Below are 14,104 nucleotides of genomic sequence, written 5' to 3'. Positions count from 1 at the left end.
CTCTTCTATTTTCTCTCAACAGAATCCAAAGAATTTTTCCTCAAATCAGGTAAACTTGACATTTTTTGTCTATTTTTTTTTTTTTTTTTTTTTTTTTTTTTACCAGGGCAGAGTTTCTGATTGAAGTTCTGCATGAGCTGCCTGTAATCTCACAAGATCCACTTAACAAACAAACAGACAGGAGAAGAAACAGACACTTCCAATATCTCTCACATCATGTGGCAAAGTGGTTGATTGGGTACAGGTGCAGGAGTGATGCAGTGCGTGAATGAAACAGACAGATATTATAATCCAGACAGGAGAAGAAACAGACACCTCCAATATCTCTCACATCGTGTTGGAAAGTGGTTGATTGGGTTCAGGTGCAGGAGTGATGCAGTGCGTGAATGAAACAGACAGAGATTATAATCCAGACAGGAGAAGAAACAGACACTTCCAATATCTCTCACATCATGTGGCAAAGTGGTTGATTGGGTACAGGTGCAGGAGTGATGCACTGCGTCAATGAAACAGACAGAGATTATAATCCGGTTTGGAAAGGAGTTTTATTTTGTTTTCCAGGTCTGTCGACCAAACAATAATCCCCAGATAATACACCCCAATGTGTAAAGCACAGGGTAAATAACAACTAGGATTGCAGTCCCAGATAATACACACCAATGTGTAAAGCACAGGGTAAATAACAACTAGGATTGCAGTCCCAGATAATACACACCAATGTGTAAAGCACAGGGTAAATAACAACTAGGATTGCAGTCCCAGATAATACACACCAATGTGTACTACACAGGGTAAATAACAACTAGGATTGCAGTCCCAGATAATACACACCAATGTGTAAAGCACAGGGTAAATAACAACTAGGATTGCAGTCCCAGATAATACACACCAATGTGTACTGCACAGGGTAAATAACAACTAGGATTGCAGTCCCAGATAATACACACCAATGTGTAGAGCACAGGGTAAATAACAACTAGGATTGCAGTCCCAGATAATACACACCAATGTGTACTGCACAGGGTAAATAACAACTAGGATTGCAGTCCCAGATAATACACACCAATGTGTATTGCACAGGGTAAATAACAACTAGGATTGCAGTCCCAGATAATACACACCAATGTGTAGAGCACAGGGTAAATAACAACTAGGATTGCAGTCCCAGATAATACACACCAATGTGTACTGCACAGGGTAAATAACAACTAGGATTGCAGTCCCAGATAATACACACCAATGTGTACTGCACAGGGTAAATAACAACTAGGATTGCAGTCCCAGATAATACACACCAATGTGTACTGCACAGGGCAAATAACAAATAGGATTGCTGTCCCAGATAATACACACCAATGTGTAAAGCACAGGGTAAATAACAACTAGGATTGCAGTCCCAGATAATACACACCAATGTGTAAAGCACAGGGTAAATAACAACTAGGATTGCAGTCCCAGATAATACACATCAATGTGTACTGCACAGGGTAAATAACAACTAGGATTGCAGTCCCAGATAATACACACCAATGTGTAAAGCACAGGGTAAATAACAACTAGGATTGCAGTCCCAGATAATACACACCAATGTGTACTGCACAGGGTAAATAACAACTAGGATTGCAGTCCCAGATAATACACACCAATGTGTAAAGCACAGGGTAAATAACAACTAGGATTGCAGTCCCAGATAATACACACCAATGTGTACTGCACAGGGTAAATAACAACTAGGATTGCAGTCCCAGATAATACACACCAATGTGTAGAGCACAGGGTAAATAACAACTAGGATTGCAGTCCCAGATAATACACACCAATGTGTAAAGCACAGGGTAAATAACAACTAGGATTGCAGTCCCAGATAATACACACCAATGTGTAAAGCACAGGGTAAATAACAACTAGGATTGCAGTCCCAGATAATACACACCAATGTGTACTGCACAGGGTAAATAACAACTAGGATTGCAGTCCCAGATAATACACACCAATGTGTAAAGCACAGGGTAAATAACAACTAGGATTGCAGTCCCAGATAATACACACCAATGTGTACTGCACAGGGTAAATAACAACTAGGATTGCAGTCCCAGATAATACACACCAATGTGTAGAGCACAGGGTAAATAACAACTAGGATTGCAGTCCCAGATAATACACACCAATGTGTACTGCACAGGGTAAATAACAACTAGGATTGCAGTCCCAGATAATACACACCAATGTGTAAAGCACAGGGTAAATAACAACTAGGATTGCAGTCCCAGATAATACACACCAATGTGTAAAGCACAGGGTAAATAACAACTAGGATTGCAGTCCCAGATAATACACACCAATGTGTAAAGCACAGGGTAAATAACAACTAGGATTGCAGTCCCAGATAATACACACCAATGTGTAAAGCACAGGGTAAATAACAACTAGGATTGCAGTCCCAGATAATACACACCAATGTGTAAAGCACAGGGTAAATAACAACTAGGATTGCAGTCCCAGATAATACACACCAATGTGTACTGCACAGGGTAAATAACAACTAGGATTGCAATCCCAGATAATACACACCAATGTGTACTGCACAGGTTAAATAACAACTAGGATTGCAGTCCCAGATAATACACACCAATGTGTAAAGCACAGGGTAAATAACAACTAGGATTGCAGTCCCAGATAATAAACATTATTATTATTATTATTATTATTATTTATTTCTTAGCCGATGCCCTTATCCGCCCCACAATAATACAGACACGGTCCCCAGTCCTGGGTGCGTGCTGTAGTGCTCGTGGTGGGTGATACAGTTTATTTCGTGACAGTGGTGATGTGTTGTTCCTGCTTTGTGCTGGCTCAAGGCGACAGCTCCGGAAACGTGTTAGCTGTCTAGTAATTTACAAACAAGACAATTACTAACAGACAGAAACAAAACACTCACGGTCTCGGGGGTCTCTCACAGTCCTTCTAGGTTTAATAACACAAACCAAGTGAAGGAACAGATTGCGATTCTCCGCCCCCTTTTATTCCGTCCTACATGACCCCTTGGTAAACGAGTGCAGCCACCTCTCTCATTTGTAGTTGCTACATTGTTTCCCGTCCGGGTTAATGTGTTCTTCCAATGGAGTCTCACCTTCATCCAGGCTGGCCGACTTCCCAACCCTGGGAAAGAACTGTCACACCAGCCCATCCAAAGAACTCTGTTCTCGCTGCTTAGCGCCCTCACAGGTCGGGAGGAAGATTTACAACCAAGACTCATTGTATTTATGTCACACACGCACACATTACACTGAGGAAGGCATTCACAGAAATGCTTGGCTTGTGTTCTTATAGTGTAGTAATTAATACTGTATTGTGTATTTCTCTAAAATAAAGGAGTTATGAATGAACTCTGTGTGCAGAATTATTTAACAGCATTATTTCCCTCTGTCTCTGTTTTATTTCTGATAGAATGGAAGCAGATCCAAGCTGATTCAGGTAACTTTTTTTTTTTTTTTATAAAACCAATCCGCCACTTACTTTTGTCTACGAAGGTATTTCTCAATAACATTGAAGATAGAGAGTGCTGTCATTCACAATACAGAATTGTTATTCCAAAGTGTAACTTGCAGCATTTTGTGTGAATGGAAATGTTAATAAATGTAACAAAACAAGCAACAAGCAGGCATTGAATTGACATGACATTGTTAAAAATGTTTGTAGTATTAACAGTTTACTGTGCATGGTGAAATGTATTAAGAGCTGCATCTCATTCTGGATTCTCTCCAGCATCTATTCAAATTCAGCTACAGAATGGCTGGGGAAACAGCACTATTGCAAATGATGCCGCGTTGCTAAGCAGATACTTGAAATAAGGAATTCACTAAATGTTGTATTATTTAGGGTTAAACACACAGCTCTGGACAAAAGTTTTGCATCACCTAGAATTTTAGGATTGAGACATAATAATAAAAAAACTATATGAACATAACTTAGATATTTTATTTAACATCATGATGTATTCAAATGAAACTGCTTAATCATATTACAACAAAAAAGTCTACTTGAAGCCATAATAGCATTATAGTAATTATTTTATGTTAGTTTTCAAAATGTCAGTTATTTTCATTAAGTATCTGGGAAAACTACAAAGCTGTGTGTAATTAAAGTTAATGTAACATTATTGAGCAGGTTTACATTCGACTTTATGAAGCAGAATTAGTTCATTCTATATTGAGGGTGATGCAAAACTTTTGGTCAGAGCTGTAGTTTCTTCATCATATAAAGCACTTGTATAAACATCATAAATGATCTTATACATGAATCCATCCATAGTAAAATATATCTATTGCTGCACATTAAAAATCTATGTCTATTAACATTGATGATTAAGGGTGCTTGCTTCTCGTCTCCAGTGGCTGTGACTCTGGACCCTGATACAGCACACTGTCGCCTCACTGTGTCTGAAGATGGGAAACGTGTGAGAAATGACTACAATGACAAGAATGTCCCCGACACTGAACAGAGATTTGATCACTGCATGTTACTGACATTATTAGAGACTGCACAGATGAAATCAAGACAATTAATTTAAGGTAAGTCTGATTTTAATTACTCTGCGATGTAAGGTTTACTGATAGCAGAGGTGATTAGGATAATTTAAGTAACATGCTGCTTAGTTTTAAAATAGATTGTGGTGTTGAGCACTTACTAACATTTAAATATTCCTAACATTGACTTTTAAAGGTTCTTTTCATATTAATCCAGTTATTAAAAGGTGTGTATTTAAGTCACTAGATGGCGCTGTGTAACGCCAAGTCTTTATAGGTAATTGTTTCATGAATGTATTGCACGTTTGGTATTCACGTTAAAACAGTTTAAGAAATGTAAAATGTAAACACCAGTAACTGAATTATATATATATATATATATATATATATATATATATATATATATATATATATATATATATATATATACACTGTATATAAAATGCAGATCAAATACAAACAGATACAACAATAAAAACTAAACAGATATATACATATTATAAAAATCTGGTCTGGTTTTAAAAACAGATCGAGTCTCAGCTTCCCTCACATGTGTTGGCAGCTCATTCCAAAGTTTGGGAGATCTATAACAGAAAGCCCTTCCTCCCCATTTAACATACTTTATTTTAGGGATTACCAGCAATCCCATATTCAGGGATCTAAGGTTATCTATTGTTCCCAGTTGTTAATGTATCCTATCTGTTCTTGAACACACCTCACAGCTAACCAATTATTTATTGATGAAATATTTAAGTCTTTGTTTCTTCACTTCTGATTTTCTGTCTTTTATGTCATTAGCACCTTCATGCACAATTACTACCGGCTCTGTTTGTGTTTTATTGGATCCATTTACCAGTTTGTGTATTCTGATATCAATGCCCTGAATGTTTGCTCCTGGAAGGCAGGTTACAGACCTGTTCAATGGATCTTTACGAGTGAAATCATAGCGAATTGTAGAGTCCCCTACCAATGAAACATCCACATTGCTTTCTGTATGGTCTAATTTCTGGTACTTTAGACTTGATATTTGTTGGATAATACAATACCCTCTGGTTGTTTATTTTTAGGCGTTCTATGGGTTTTCCTAGCTGTCACCCATGGTCTAGTCTAGTGAACATCCTCTCCATGTAACCCTTCCATAACAGGAAATGCAGTGTTTGATAAGGAGGAGTTTGATTCCTCATGAGCATTTGAGACCAATAAGTCAGAGGTCTCACCTGCAATATCTGAAGTTAACCAGGTGTTGTTTACCTCATGAACACTGTTTTCTATAAACTGCTCACTTGTATAGATCTGAGTGTTACGATTTGATTTTCAAGTTCAGCAACTTTCTGCGTTAATATATTTATAAGAGAACATTTCTGACAATAAAAGACATTCAAAAATTGTGATGGATCAACAGCTGTATACATTTCACATGAGCCGCACTCCGTAGCACGCATTGCAGATTTCATATCTATTATAACAACTCACATGATAATCGTTAACCTCTTCAACTCCAGATTCAAAATGAACATGCACTCCAGGTACCAGATTTCGACATTATTGTAACTGGTATAAAATAATATTTGGAAAAAAGTCAATACATTTATAACAGTTTTATTAACCCTAGATAGTCATATTCAATAAAGCAAGACAGGCACAAAAGATTGATCTTTTTTTCAATTTTATTTTTGCATAACAAAACATATATATTAGTTAGCAAAATGTATACAGTAAAATAAATGTTTTATATACATAATAGAAATATTCAAGTTTCATTATGTAATGCTGTAACAGGGGAGACCTGGACTGGCTGTCTGACGTATGCACAGTGCTGCAGGAAGAGGCGGCAGTCCCGTGGGACCTGTCTGTCAGTCATGGCAGGGAGGTGAGAGGCGTGGAAGAGGGTGTGTGGGCTTTCTTGCTCTCTGAGTGGCTGGGAGGCGGGGCTTGCTGGACCTATACATTAATACTTTGGTGTTTCCTCAGATCTGCCCCTTTAGACCTAACAACGAGCAAACGGTCACGCTGCTCAGCAAGACTGTGGACGGAGGGGACAGAAAACAAAAGAAACTGAAAGAGAAGAAACTAAAGAAATAGAGAGAGAGAGCGGGGAATCCTTGGGCAGACCCCGATAGTGTCTAGAAATAGCTGAGGGAACAGCAGAGTGTAGGACGGAGACCCGGGTCGTACGGGTAGCGACAATTGAGGAAAACCCGCTGGAGTGCAGCACCTTTATTTTGTAGTTTTCATTATTGTGTTTTATTTTCCCTTTTTCTTTTTGCCTTTTCGTTTTCATTATTCTTTGAGCACCTGCACCATATTGTGTACCATAGGTGGTAGCCAGGCCACAGACAACAGCGCCATCTGCAGGCTAAAAGAAATCAGAAAAAAAACAAATAATAACAAAAATACAAATAAATCTGAGCACCCAGATCTCACCCAGCGTTCAGGAAGCGGTGAAGCCACAGAACCACCTGGGTTTGGAAAAATCCTTCCAACAAAAACCATTTCCAAATGGAAAGGCAGCTCGGAGAAATGATCCTTCTCAATCCCAGGGTAAAGCAGGAACAGCTTGGTGAGACAGTGGCCAGGAATCCACAGCCTGGATATAAAGACTTCAATAAATCTCTATTAATATTCACAAAGGTGAATTTCAAACTCCGCTAAAGGAGATAATTGTAGAATTGATTCTGATTTTTTATATAGATTTCTTTCCTGAGTTGTGTATACCCTCCACTCCCCGAGCAGTAGATTAAAAAAATACTTTTTCTAACAAGCCCACACAGCAACCACATCCTTCTCTACACAAAAAATGACTAGCTCTTAAAGAGTCAGGTGCCTTGTCACAGCGCTGAGCGGTGTTGTCCCACAGACTATCACAAAACTTCAAGTCACTTCCTATGGCAGTGTTGTGTGCAAAGCAGTAGTAATTTAAACAAATCCAAAACAAAGTGCAGTATCCAGAAACACAGAGAGTGTGCAAGCATGCTAAAAGAGAACATAGTTTGAGGTAAGTAGTTTTCAATATTTAAAAACAACAAAAGCGCAAACGTGCTACAGCTTCTACATATGGACTCAAGGTCCACACTTCCTCCCCCCTGGAGTAAAATAGGTTTTATGGGAGTGATTCACCAAATCTTTTGGTTGCAAGTATTTCTGGCTTCACAGTATTTTGTCCCAGCACTGTAAAAGATACTCCAAGTGCTGTCGCTGCTTTCAGAAATCCTCCGAACACGGCTCAAACTCTTCAGCGCTCCTCTTCTCACAATCCATGTAAGCTGCCATATATTTTTTTGCAATCAAATATGAATATAAAATAAAAGGTAGACAAGCAAAACTGCAGAAATAATACAATGAAATACTCTGTATATACTTGAGATCGTTGCTTGTCTTCAGCTCTTGTCAATGTCTTCACAGATAGAGAGGGATTTGTGCACGGAACACAACTGGATAATAAAGTCACCTGATGATTTCCATCTCTCCTCCCCGACTAACCCTGCCTCAGAGCATGAATACAAAGAGATCAGATTGAAAATAAAAACCCCAGAAAACAGACGGCAAACCTTGACGTCCGCAGGCAGGGCGTGGTACTTCAAGTGCTCTTTCCTTTGATGTGCATCCTGGAGATGAAGAGGTTAATGTCATTTTGAATAAACTACTGTATCTCTTTGCTGGATTGTTCTGATATCGTGCAAAGACAACGAGAGTACAGATTATAGTTCAATTGACTTGGAAACAATGGGATTTTTTAAATTTCTCTTCAACATTGATCACGTTTCCTAATTCAAAAGTGACTATTTTGTTTTGGGAGCTTGTATTAAACTGGGTATATTGAGCAGTGCAGGGGAGCGGTCAGACTTCACTGGGCTCCTCGATCACGTCTGATAACGGCACTGCCTGTGCTGGACTAGAAGCCTTGTTGGACTTCCAGCAGCAACCTGCGTGTTTTTGTACAGCCACAGACCGACACAGAGACACGAAATCACACAAAGAAGAACTGCTCCTAAACCCCACCAGTGGTGTCGTTGAGCCCGAACCACGACTACCTCAGTCAGGCCCGACCCGGACAGTCTAGGAGTGGAAACGAAGCACTCGTATTCTCCAGCATCTTCCTCCCTGACTCTCCTCAGCAGCAGTGAAGCGTTCCCACGCTGCAGCTCAGAATCAAACAGGCTGGTCCTGTTCACATACTGAGGGAGTTGATCGGCAAACTGGTCCCTGTTGTCATGGTAACCGTGAATGATGTGGTCTGTTTCTGCTTTTCTCCAGATCACACCTGACTTCTCATCCCAACCTCCAGCTGTGTAGTTGAAAGAGCAGCTCAGGATACAGTCCTGCCCCTCAGTACACTTTACTAAGCTTGGGACTGTCACATGAGCTGGTGCTGTTGTGGGTTGAGCCGGAACCACGACTACCTCAGTCAGGCCCGACCCGTACAGTCTAAGAGTGTAAACAGAGCACTCGTATTTTCCAGCATCTTTCTCCCTGACTCTCCTCAGCAGCAGTGAAGCGTTCCCGCGCTTCAGCTCAGAATCAAACAGGCTGGTCCTGTTCACATACTGAGGGAACTGATCGGCAAGCTGATCCGTGTTGTTGCGGATCCTGTGAACGATGCTGTGAGTTTCTGCTCTTCTCCAGATCACACCTGACTTCTCATCCCAGCCTCCAGCTGTGTAGTTGAAAGAGCAGCTCAGGATACAGGCCTGCCCCTCAGTACAGTTCACTGAGCGCGAGACTTTCACATTCTCACTGTCGCTGCTCACACTGCCAGCAGCCAGTATGAGGATTGCCAATACCCCGGTAACAGCAGCAGCAGCAGGGCCAGTGAAGCACACTCTCCTCCTTAACTGGATCCTGGACTCGGTCCTTCTCTTCAAATAGAGCCTGAACAGTAGAAGAGCAAAAAGTTCAGAAACACACACCTGGGTTCAGAAACACAGAGAAAGACAGACAGGGAGACACAGACACCCCGCCCCCCCACAGACACACACAGGGTTATAAACACACACACACAGGGTTCAGTACATTTATGACTCGGACACTCACTGGGACAGTTTGCTCCCAGGCTGCCTGATGTGATCCGGTGGCAATGAAACAAGTTCAATAGCGAGCAGAAACTTGAAACAGAACAGAAGACAAGAAGAGGAGAAAGTGACGCATCAAACTCAGCGCAGAGAGCAGGACGAGAAGGGCACACATTGAAGCCAAGAGAAAAGAAACCCTGGAGTACAATACTGGATCGGGGGTCTTACTGGTTCCAGGGCAGCTCAGGTGAATTCAGGGACGCTTCTTCTCCTGCAGAGTCCATCCTCTTTGCACGCTCCGTCTGCATCTCTGTACCGAAACACAAGAGAAATCTTAAATTCATACCATGTTACACACTGGAGTCACTAAATATTCAAAGACTGGTCTGTCTGTTTATCATTATTATTACACATCACAGCGCTCTTAGTTATAGACTATATACTCCAGGAAAGTTTCATAAAATTAAACCAACAAGGAAAGGGCCATTTTGAACGCCTACAGATTCACAACCACAAAAACTACACTTCCCATGAGCCTCTCTTGCAGGTTCACTTCAGCTACAGGATGCACAGGGTCTCCCCCTTCCATTTCTCCAGAAGGACCCAGAGCCTGCAGCAAACATGCCAACTTTGAAACCTTGTGAATATACGCTAACACTGCTTATTATAAACTAACCTGGCTGCACACACACACACACACACACACACACACACACACGCATACACACGCATACACACACACACACACACAGTACTTGAAATGGAGACACAGATAACCTGAATCGTAGAAAGTAAAGAATTGCTATTCACGCTGTCTTCAAACCAGCATGATACTTGTTTGTTGTTATCTTTATTGTTTATTTGTTTTGGCCCACGTGCTGTTTATTTTGTGAAAGTGTTATTTAATAAAAAGCGGAGCCCCATGGCGCCTCAGTTTTGCCCCGCAGTTGCTGTGTGTCTTGCATTCATTTCCTGACGTCACCCCCTTCAGCCAGTCTGTTCACAGAGAAAAATATGGCGGCCGTTGAGATTAGGCATCCCAGGCAGGCACTGCATGCTGAAGGACGTGATGACGTAGGAAGGAGTCTCATATGAAAAACATATACGTCACGTTCACGTGTTTGAACATAATTAATAGCAGGATTTATTTGTTCCCAGTTTAGGGGTGTGTAACACAGTACCGGTGTTGTAGGAAATAAGTTGACCGGGAAATAAGTTGATTGCGCAAGCGCAGTAAGGCAAAATTAGACAAAAGTAAGGCAGGGCTACAGTTTGATTAAAGGGGAGGTTCATTGCATGGCTTTAATTTTTATCTGGCTGTTTTATTTACTAGACTGTGTATGTTGGTGCGTGTTCGTGCCACTGTCTTTTCGTATGAACTTTTAAAATGTGTGTTCGACGGCTGTTTCTATGGTAAACTTTTAAATCTCTGTCTTTTTATGTTTCTATAACATCAATGTCAATCTGATGTAGTTTATGTGTGATCACGGAGATTTATTTATATATTCAATTATTTTACACGTCAAAATGTTGTCAATCTTTAATCGAAATTAAAATGTTTCAGTAATATAATGACATGCTGCATCCGTAATATTATTAGCAGGGCAAGTCATATTTTATACATTTTAATATTAGTATAGCTGAAACCTTACTACAGTTCAGGCGTAGGCCCATCACTGCTAGTTTTTTTTTTTTTTTAAGTATATACAGTACACTGCACATACAATTGTAGATTTAAAAAAGGTTATAAGTTTGGGGTTGTGGTTTTTAAATTGGTAGTGTGAAGAAAATTAACCACAAATAGCCAGCCAAAAGTTTTTGTTTAGAAAGGAATTGTGTTGTGAACTCGGGTTGGGAATTAAAACAAATATCTCATGTTTGCACACAATACATTAACATAAATGCTGTATATATGTGTATATCTACATGCTTTTAAATCATGATAATTCACTTTAATTCAATATACTGTATCTCTTTCTCGTTATATGTCTTATTGGTTGTTGCACTACAGGGATTTACCATTTTAAAATGATGCTGATATACAGTAGCCTACATATACTGTATGATCTCTCTCACAACACAAAATCATGGTTGATATTGAACTACAGCTATTTACCAAGGTTTAGCAAAGACTAAATTTTTAATTAATTAATGTATTGTTTCTTCCCAAACTTGTAATTGATGATAACCAGTCTCCTGTTCGTTTTCTGTCCTAATTATACAAAGTACTGTATGTAAAAATAAATGAAAGAACAAATATAAAATATGTATAAGCAATGTTTTTCAAGTACATCGTGTGATTGATGTGCACCGTGGCCTAGTTAGTAATCGCAGCATGGAGCTTAATGTTTTCCATGATTGAAACTCATGCTTTAACTTTTGGACAATCGCTCGCATACCTGCTGTCCATACTGTAGTGCTTCCCAAAACAAAAACACCTCCAGAAATGCAAAATAACGTTAATATGTAACACATTTTGCTAGTTAACGTTTGTTTCACAAACAGAAATACACAATCAGAAATGTACAATCATACAATTCATTTTAAATTATTTATTTGCTGCTAATGTATATATTACAGCGATATTCACATTCCCTTATCTAGCGTAATACTGTCGAATATATCCGATCTACATGTTAATGTAAATTATACATACAAAAGTCATTTTAAATTATGCATTTTTGTAAGGCTATTATATCGGATCTAAAGCGATATTCACATCATGTTATCAAGCAGCATACTGCTGAATAAATCCGATCTACTAATTGATATAAATTATACTTACAAAATTAATTTAATTATTTACTGTTCATTAATATATCCGATCAACTTATCTCCTGGGCTCGATCTACTTATTTCCTAGCCTAGGCTCGTTTACATTAGAAACAATGGAACCTCCCCTTTAAATTCTAGAGCTTGATCAACTTATTTCCTGATCAACTTATTTCATGGGACACCGGCACTTCTCAATTCAAAAGACTTCTCTACCATCATGTTTCTCAATCCCAATGCAGTGCTATAATATATGTGGGCTGGTTATAGCCATCAGCACTGAAAATGATCACAAGCAAAGGCTTGAGTTCCACCTCCTTTTCTATCCAAACTAGAGAGCGATTGACTTGAGACACAGCATAGACTACAACTCCCAGAGTGCATTGCAACACCAGTGGGAAGAGGTTCTTTAGAAAGGCCTTGTGAAAGCTACAATGCCTCCAACAGAGATGCACCTGCAACAGATCCAGCAGACTGCTGGGCAACGCAGCGAATGCAGTATTTGTGCCGCACGAACAAATGGCTTCTAGTAAAGAATAAAAAGTTGGGGTGCTTAACATGTCAGTCTTTAAAATCAATGGGACCGCACAAGTCACAAGGCCTGAGGATCTCAACAAAATGGGGTGAGTGCTCAGTGCCATGTTATCAATCAATCAATCTTTATTTTATACAAGAACACAAGAACATTTTTCTTATGTTATTCTTAAGCTATTCCTAATCTACATTAATGATTTAGATTCTGGTATAGTAAGCAAACTTGTTAATTTGCATACAACACAAAAATAGGAGGAGTGGCAAACACTGTTGCAGCAGCAAAGGTCATTCAAAATGATCTAGACAGCATTCAGAACTGGGCAGACACATGGCAAATGACATTTAATAGAGAAAAGTGTAAGGTACTGCACGCAGGCAATAAAAATGTGCATTATAAATATCATATTCGAGATACTGAAATTGAAGAAGGGAACAATGAAAAAGACCTAGGAGTTTATGTTGACTCAGAAATGTCTTCATCTATACAATGTGGGGAAGCTATAAAAAAGGCCAACAAGATGCTAGGATATATTGTGAGAAGTGTTGAATTTAAAGCAAGGGAAGTAATGGTAAAACTTTACAATGCATTAGTAAGACCTCACCTAGAATATTGTGTCCAGTTCAGGCTTAAAGAATTGAATCTGTTCAGTCTTGAACAAAGAAGACTACGCTGTGATCTGATTCAAGTATTCAAAATCCTAAAAGGTATAGACAATGTCGACCCAGGGGACTTTTTCAACCTGAAAAAAGAAGCAATGACAAGGGGTCACAAATGGAGATTAGATAAAGGGGCATTCAGAACAGAAAATAGGAGGCACTTTTTTACACAGAGAATTGTGAGGGTCTGGAACCAACTCCCCAGTAATGTTGTTGAAGCTGACACCCTGGGATCCTTCAAGAAGCTGCTTGATGAGATTCTGGGATCAATAAGCTACTAACAACCAAACAAGCAAGATGGGCCAAATGGCCTCCTCTCATTTGAAAACGTTCTTATGTTCTTATATATATATATAATCCATATTGTGTAATCCATTGACAGTTGCTAGAGGTTGTACTGTTATTTTAAGTGTGTGTGAGCTCTGTAATAAAGTGAACCCAGATTTGATTTACCTGGTCGGGGTTCCTTGGTTGCTCCTCTGGGGTCGGGGTGAGCTGCACGGATTTCACAGGAGGATAATAAAGTAAAACAAAATGGCTAAGATAGTGCTGGTCATTTCCGGTCAGCTTAGCCAGTGTTTTAGTTTCTAGCCCCAGCCCCCCGTG

At 39.6% G+C, this 14,104-nt stretch overlaps 1 protein-coding gene and 1 long non-coding RNA gene across 4 annotated transcripts in view; one reads left to right on the top strand and one right to left on the bottom strand.

Moving 5' to 3' along the window:
* Nucleotides 1–4,497, top strand: LOC117967149 (uncharacterized). Its single transcript, XR_009311582.1, has 3 exons — nucleotides 1–49; nucleotides 3,448–3,474; nucleotides 4,392–4,497. It is a non-coding gene; the product is annotated as an uncharacterized LOC117967149 (long non-coding RNA).
* A 1,650-nt stretch (nucleotides 4,498–6,147) lies between these two features.
* LOC117967117 (CD276 antigen-like) overlaps nucleotides 6,148–14,104 on the bottom strand; it is a 31,020-nt gene continuing 23,063 nt past the window's right edge. For all 3 annotated transcript variants that reach the window (XM_059012334.1, XM_059012335.1, XM_059012333.1), the window contains exons 2-3: nucleotides 9,764–9,845; nucleotides 6,148–9,395 (exon numbers count right to left, since the gene is read on the bottom strand). In XM_059012334.1, the coding sequence (XP_058868317.1) occupies nucleotides 8,387–9,395; nucleotides 9,764–9,843 (1,089 nt within the window). In that variant the 5' untranslated portion in view covers nucleotides 9,844–9,845 and the 3' untranslated portion in view covers nucleotides 6,148–8,386. The remainder of the gene's footprint in view (nucleotides 9,396–9,763; nucleotides 9,846–14,104) is intronic.

This window comes from Acipenser ruthenus, chromosome 44 (genome assembly GCF_902713425.1).
Source record: "Acipenser ruthenus chromosome 44, fAciRut3.2 maternal haplotype, whole genome shotgun sequence".
Classification (NCBI taxonomy): domain Eukaryota; kingdom Metazoa; phylum Chordata; class Actinopteri; order Acipenseriformes; family Acipenseridae; genus Acipenser; species Acipenser ruthenus.
Note: the sequence above shows the minus strand (reverse complement) of the source record. Positions and strands in the feature narration are given on the sequence as shown.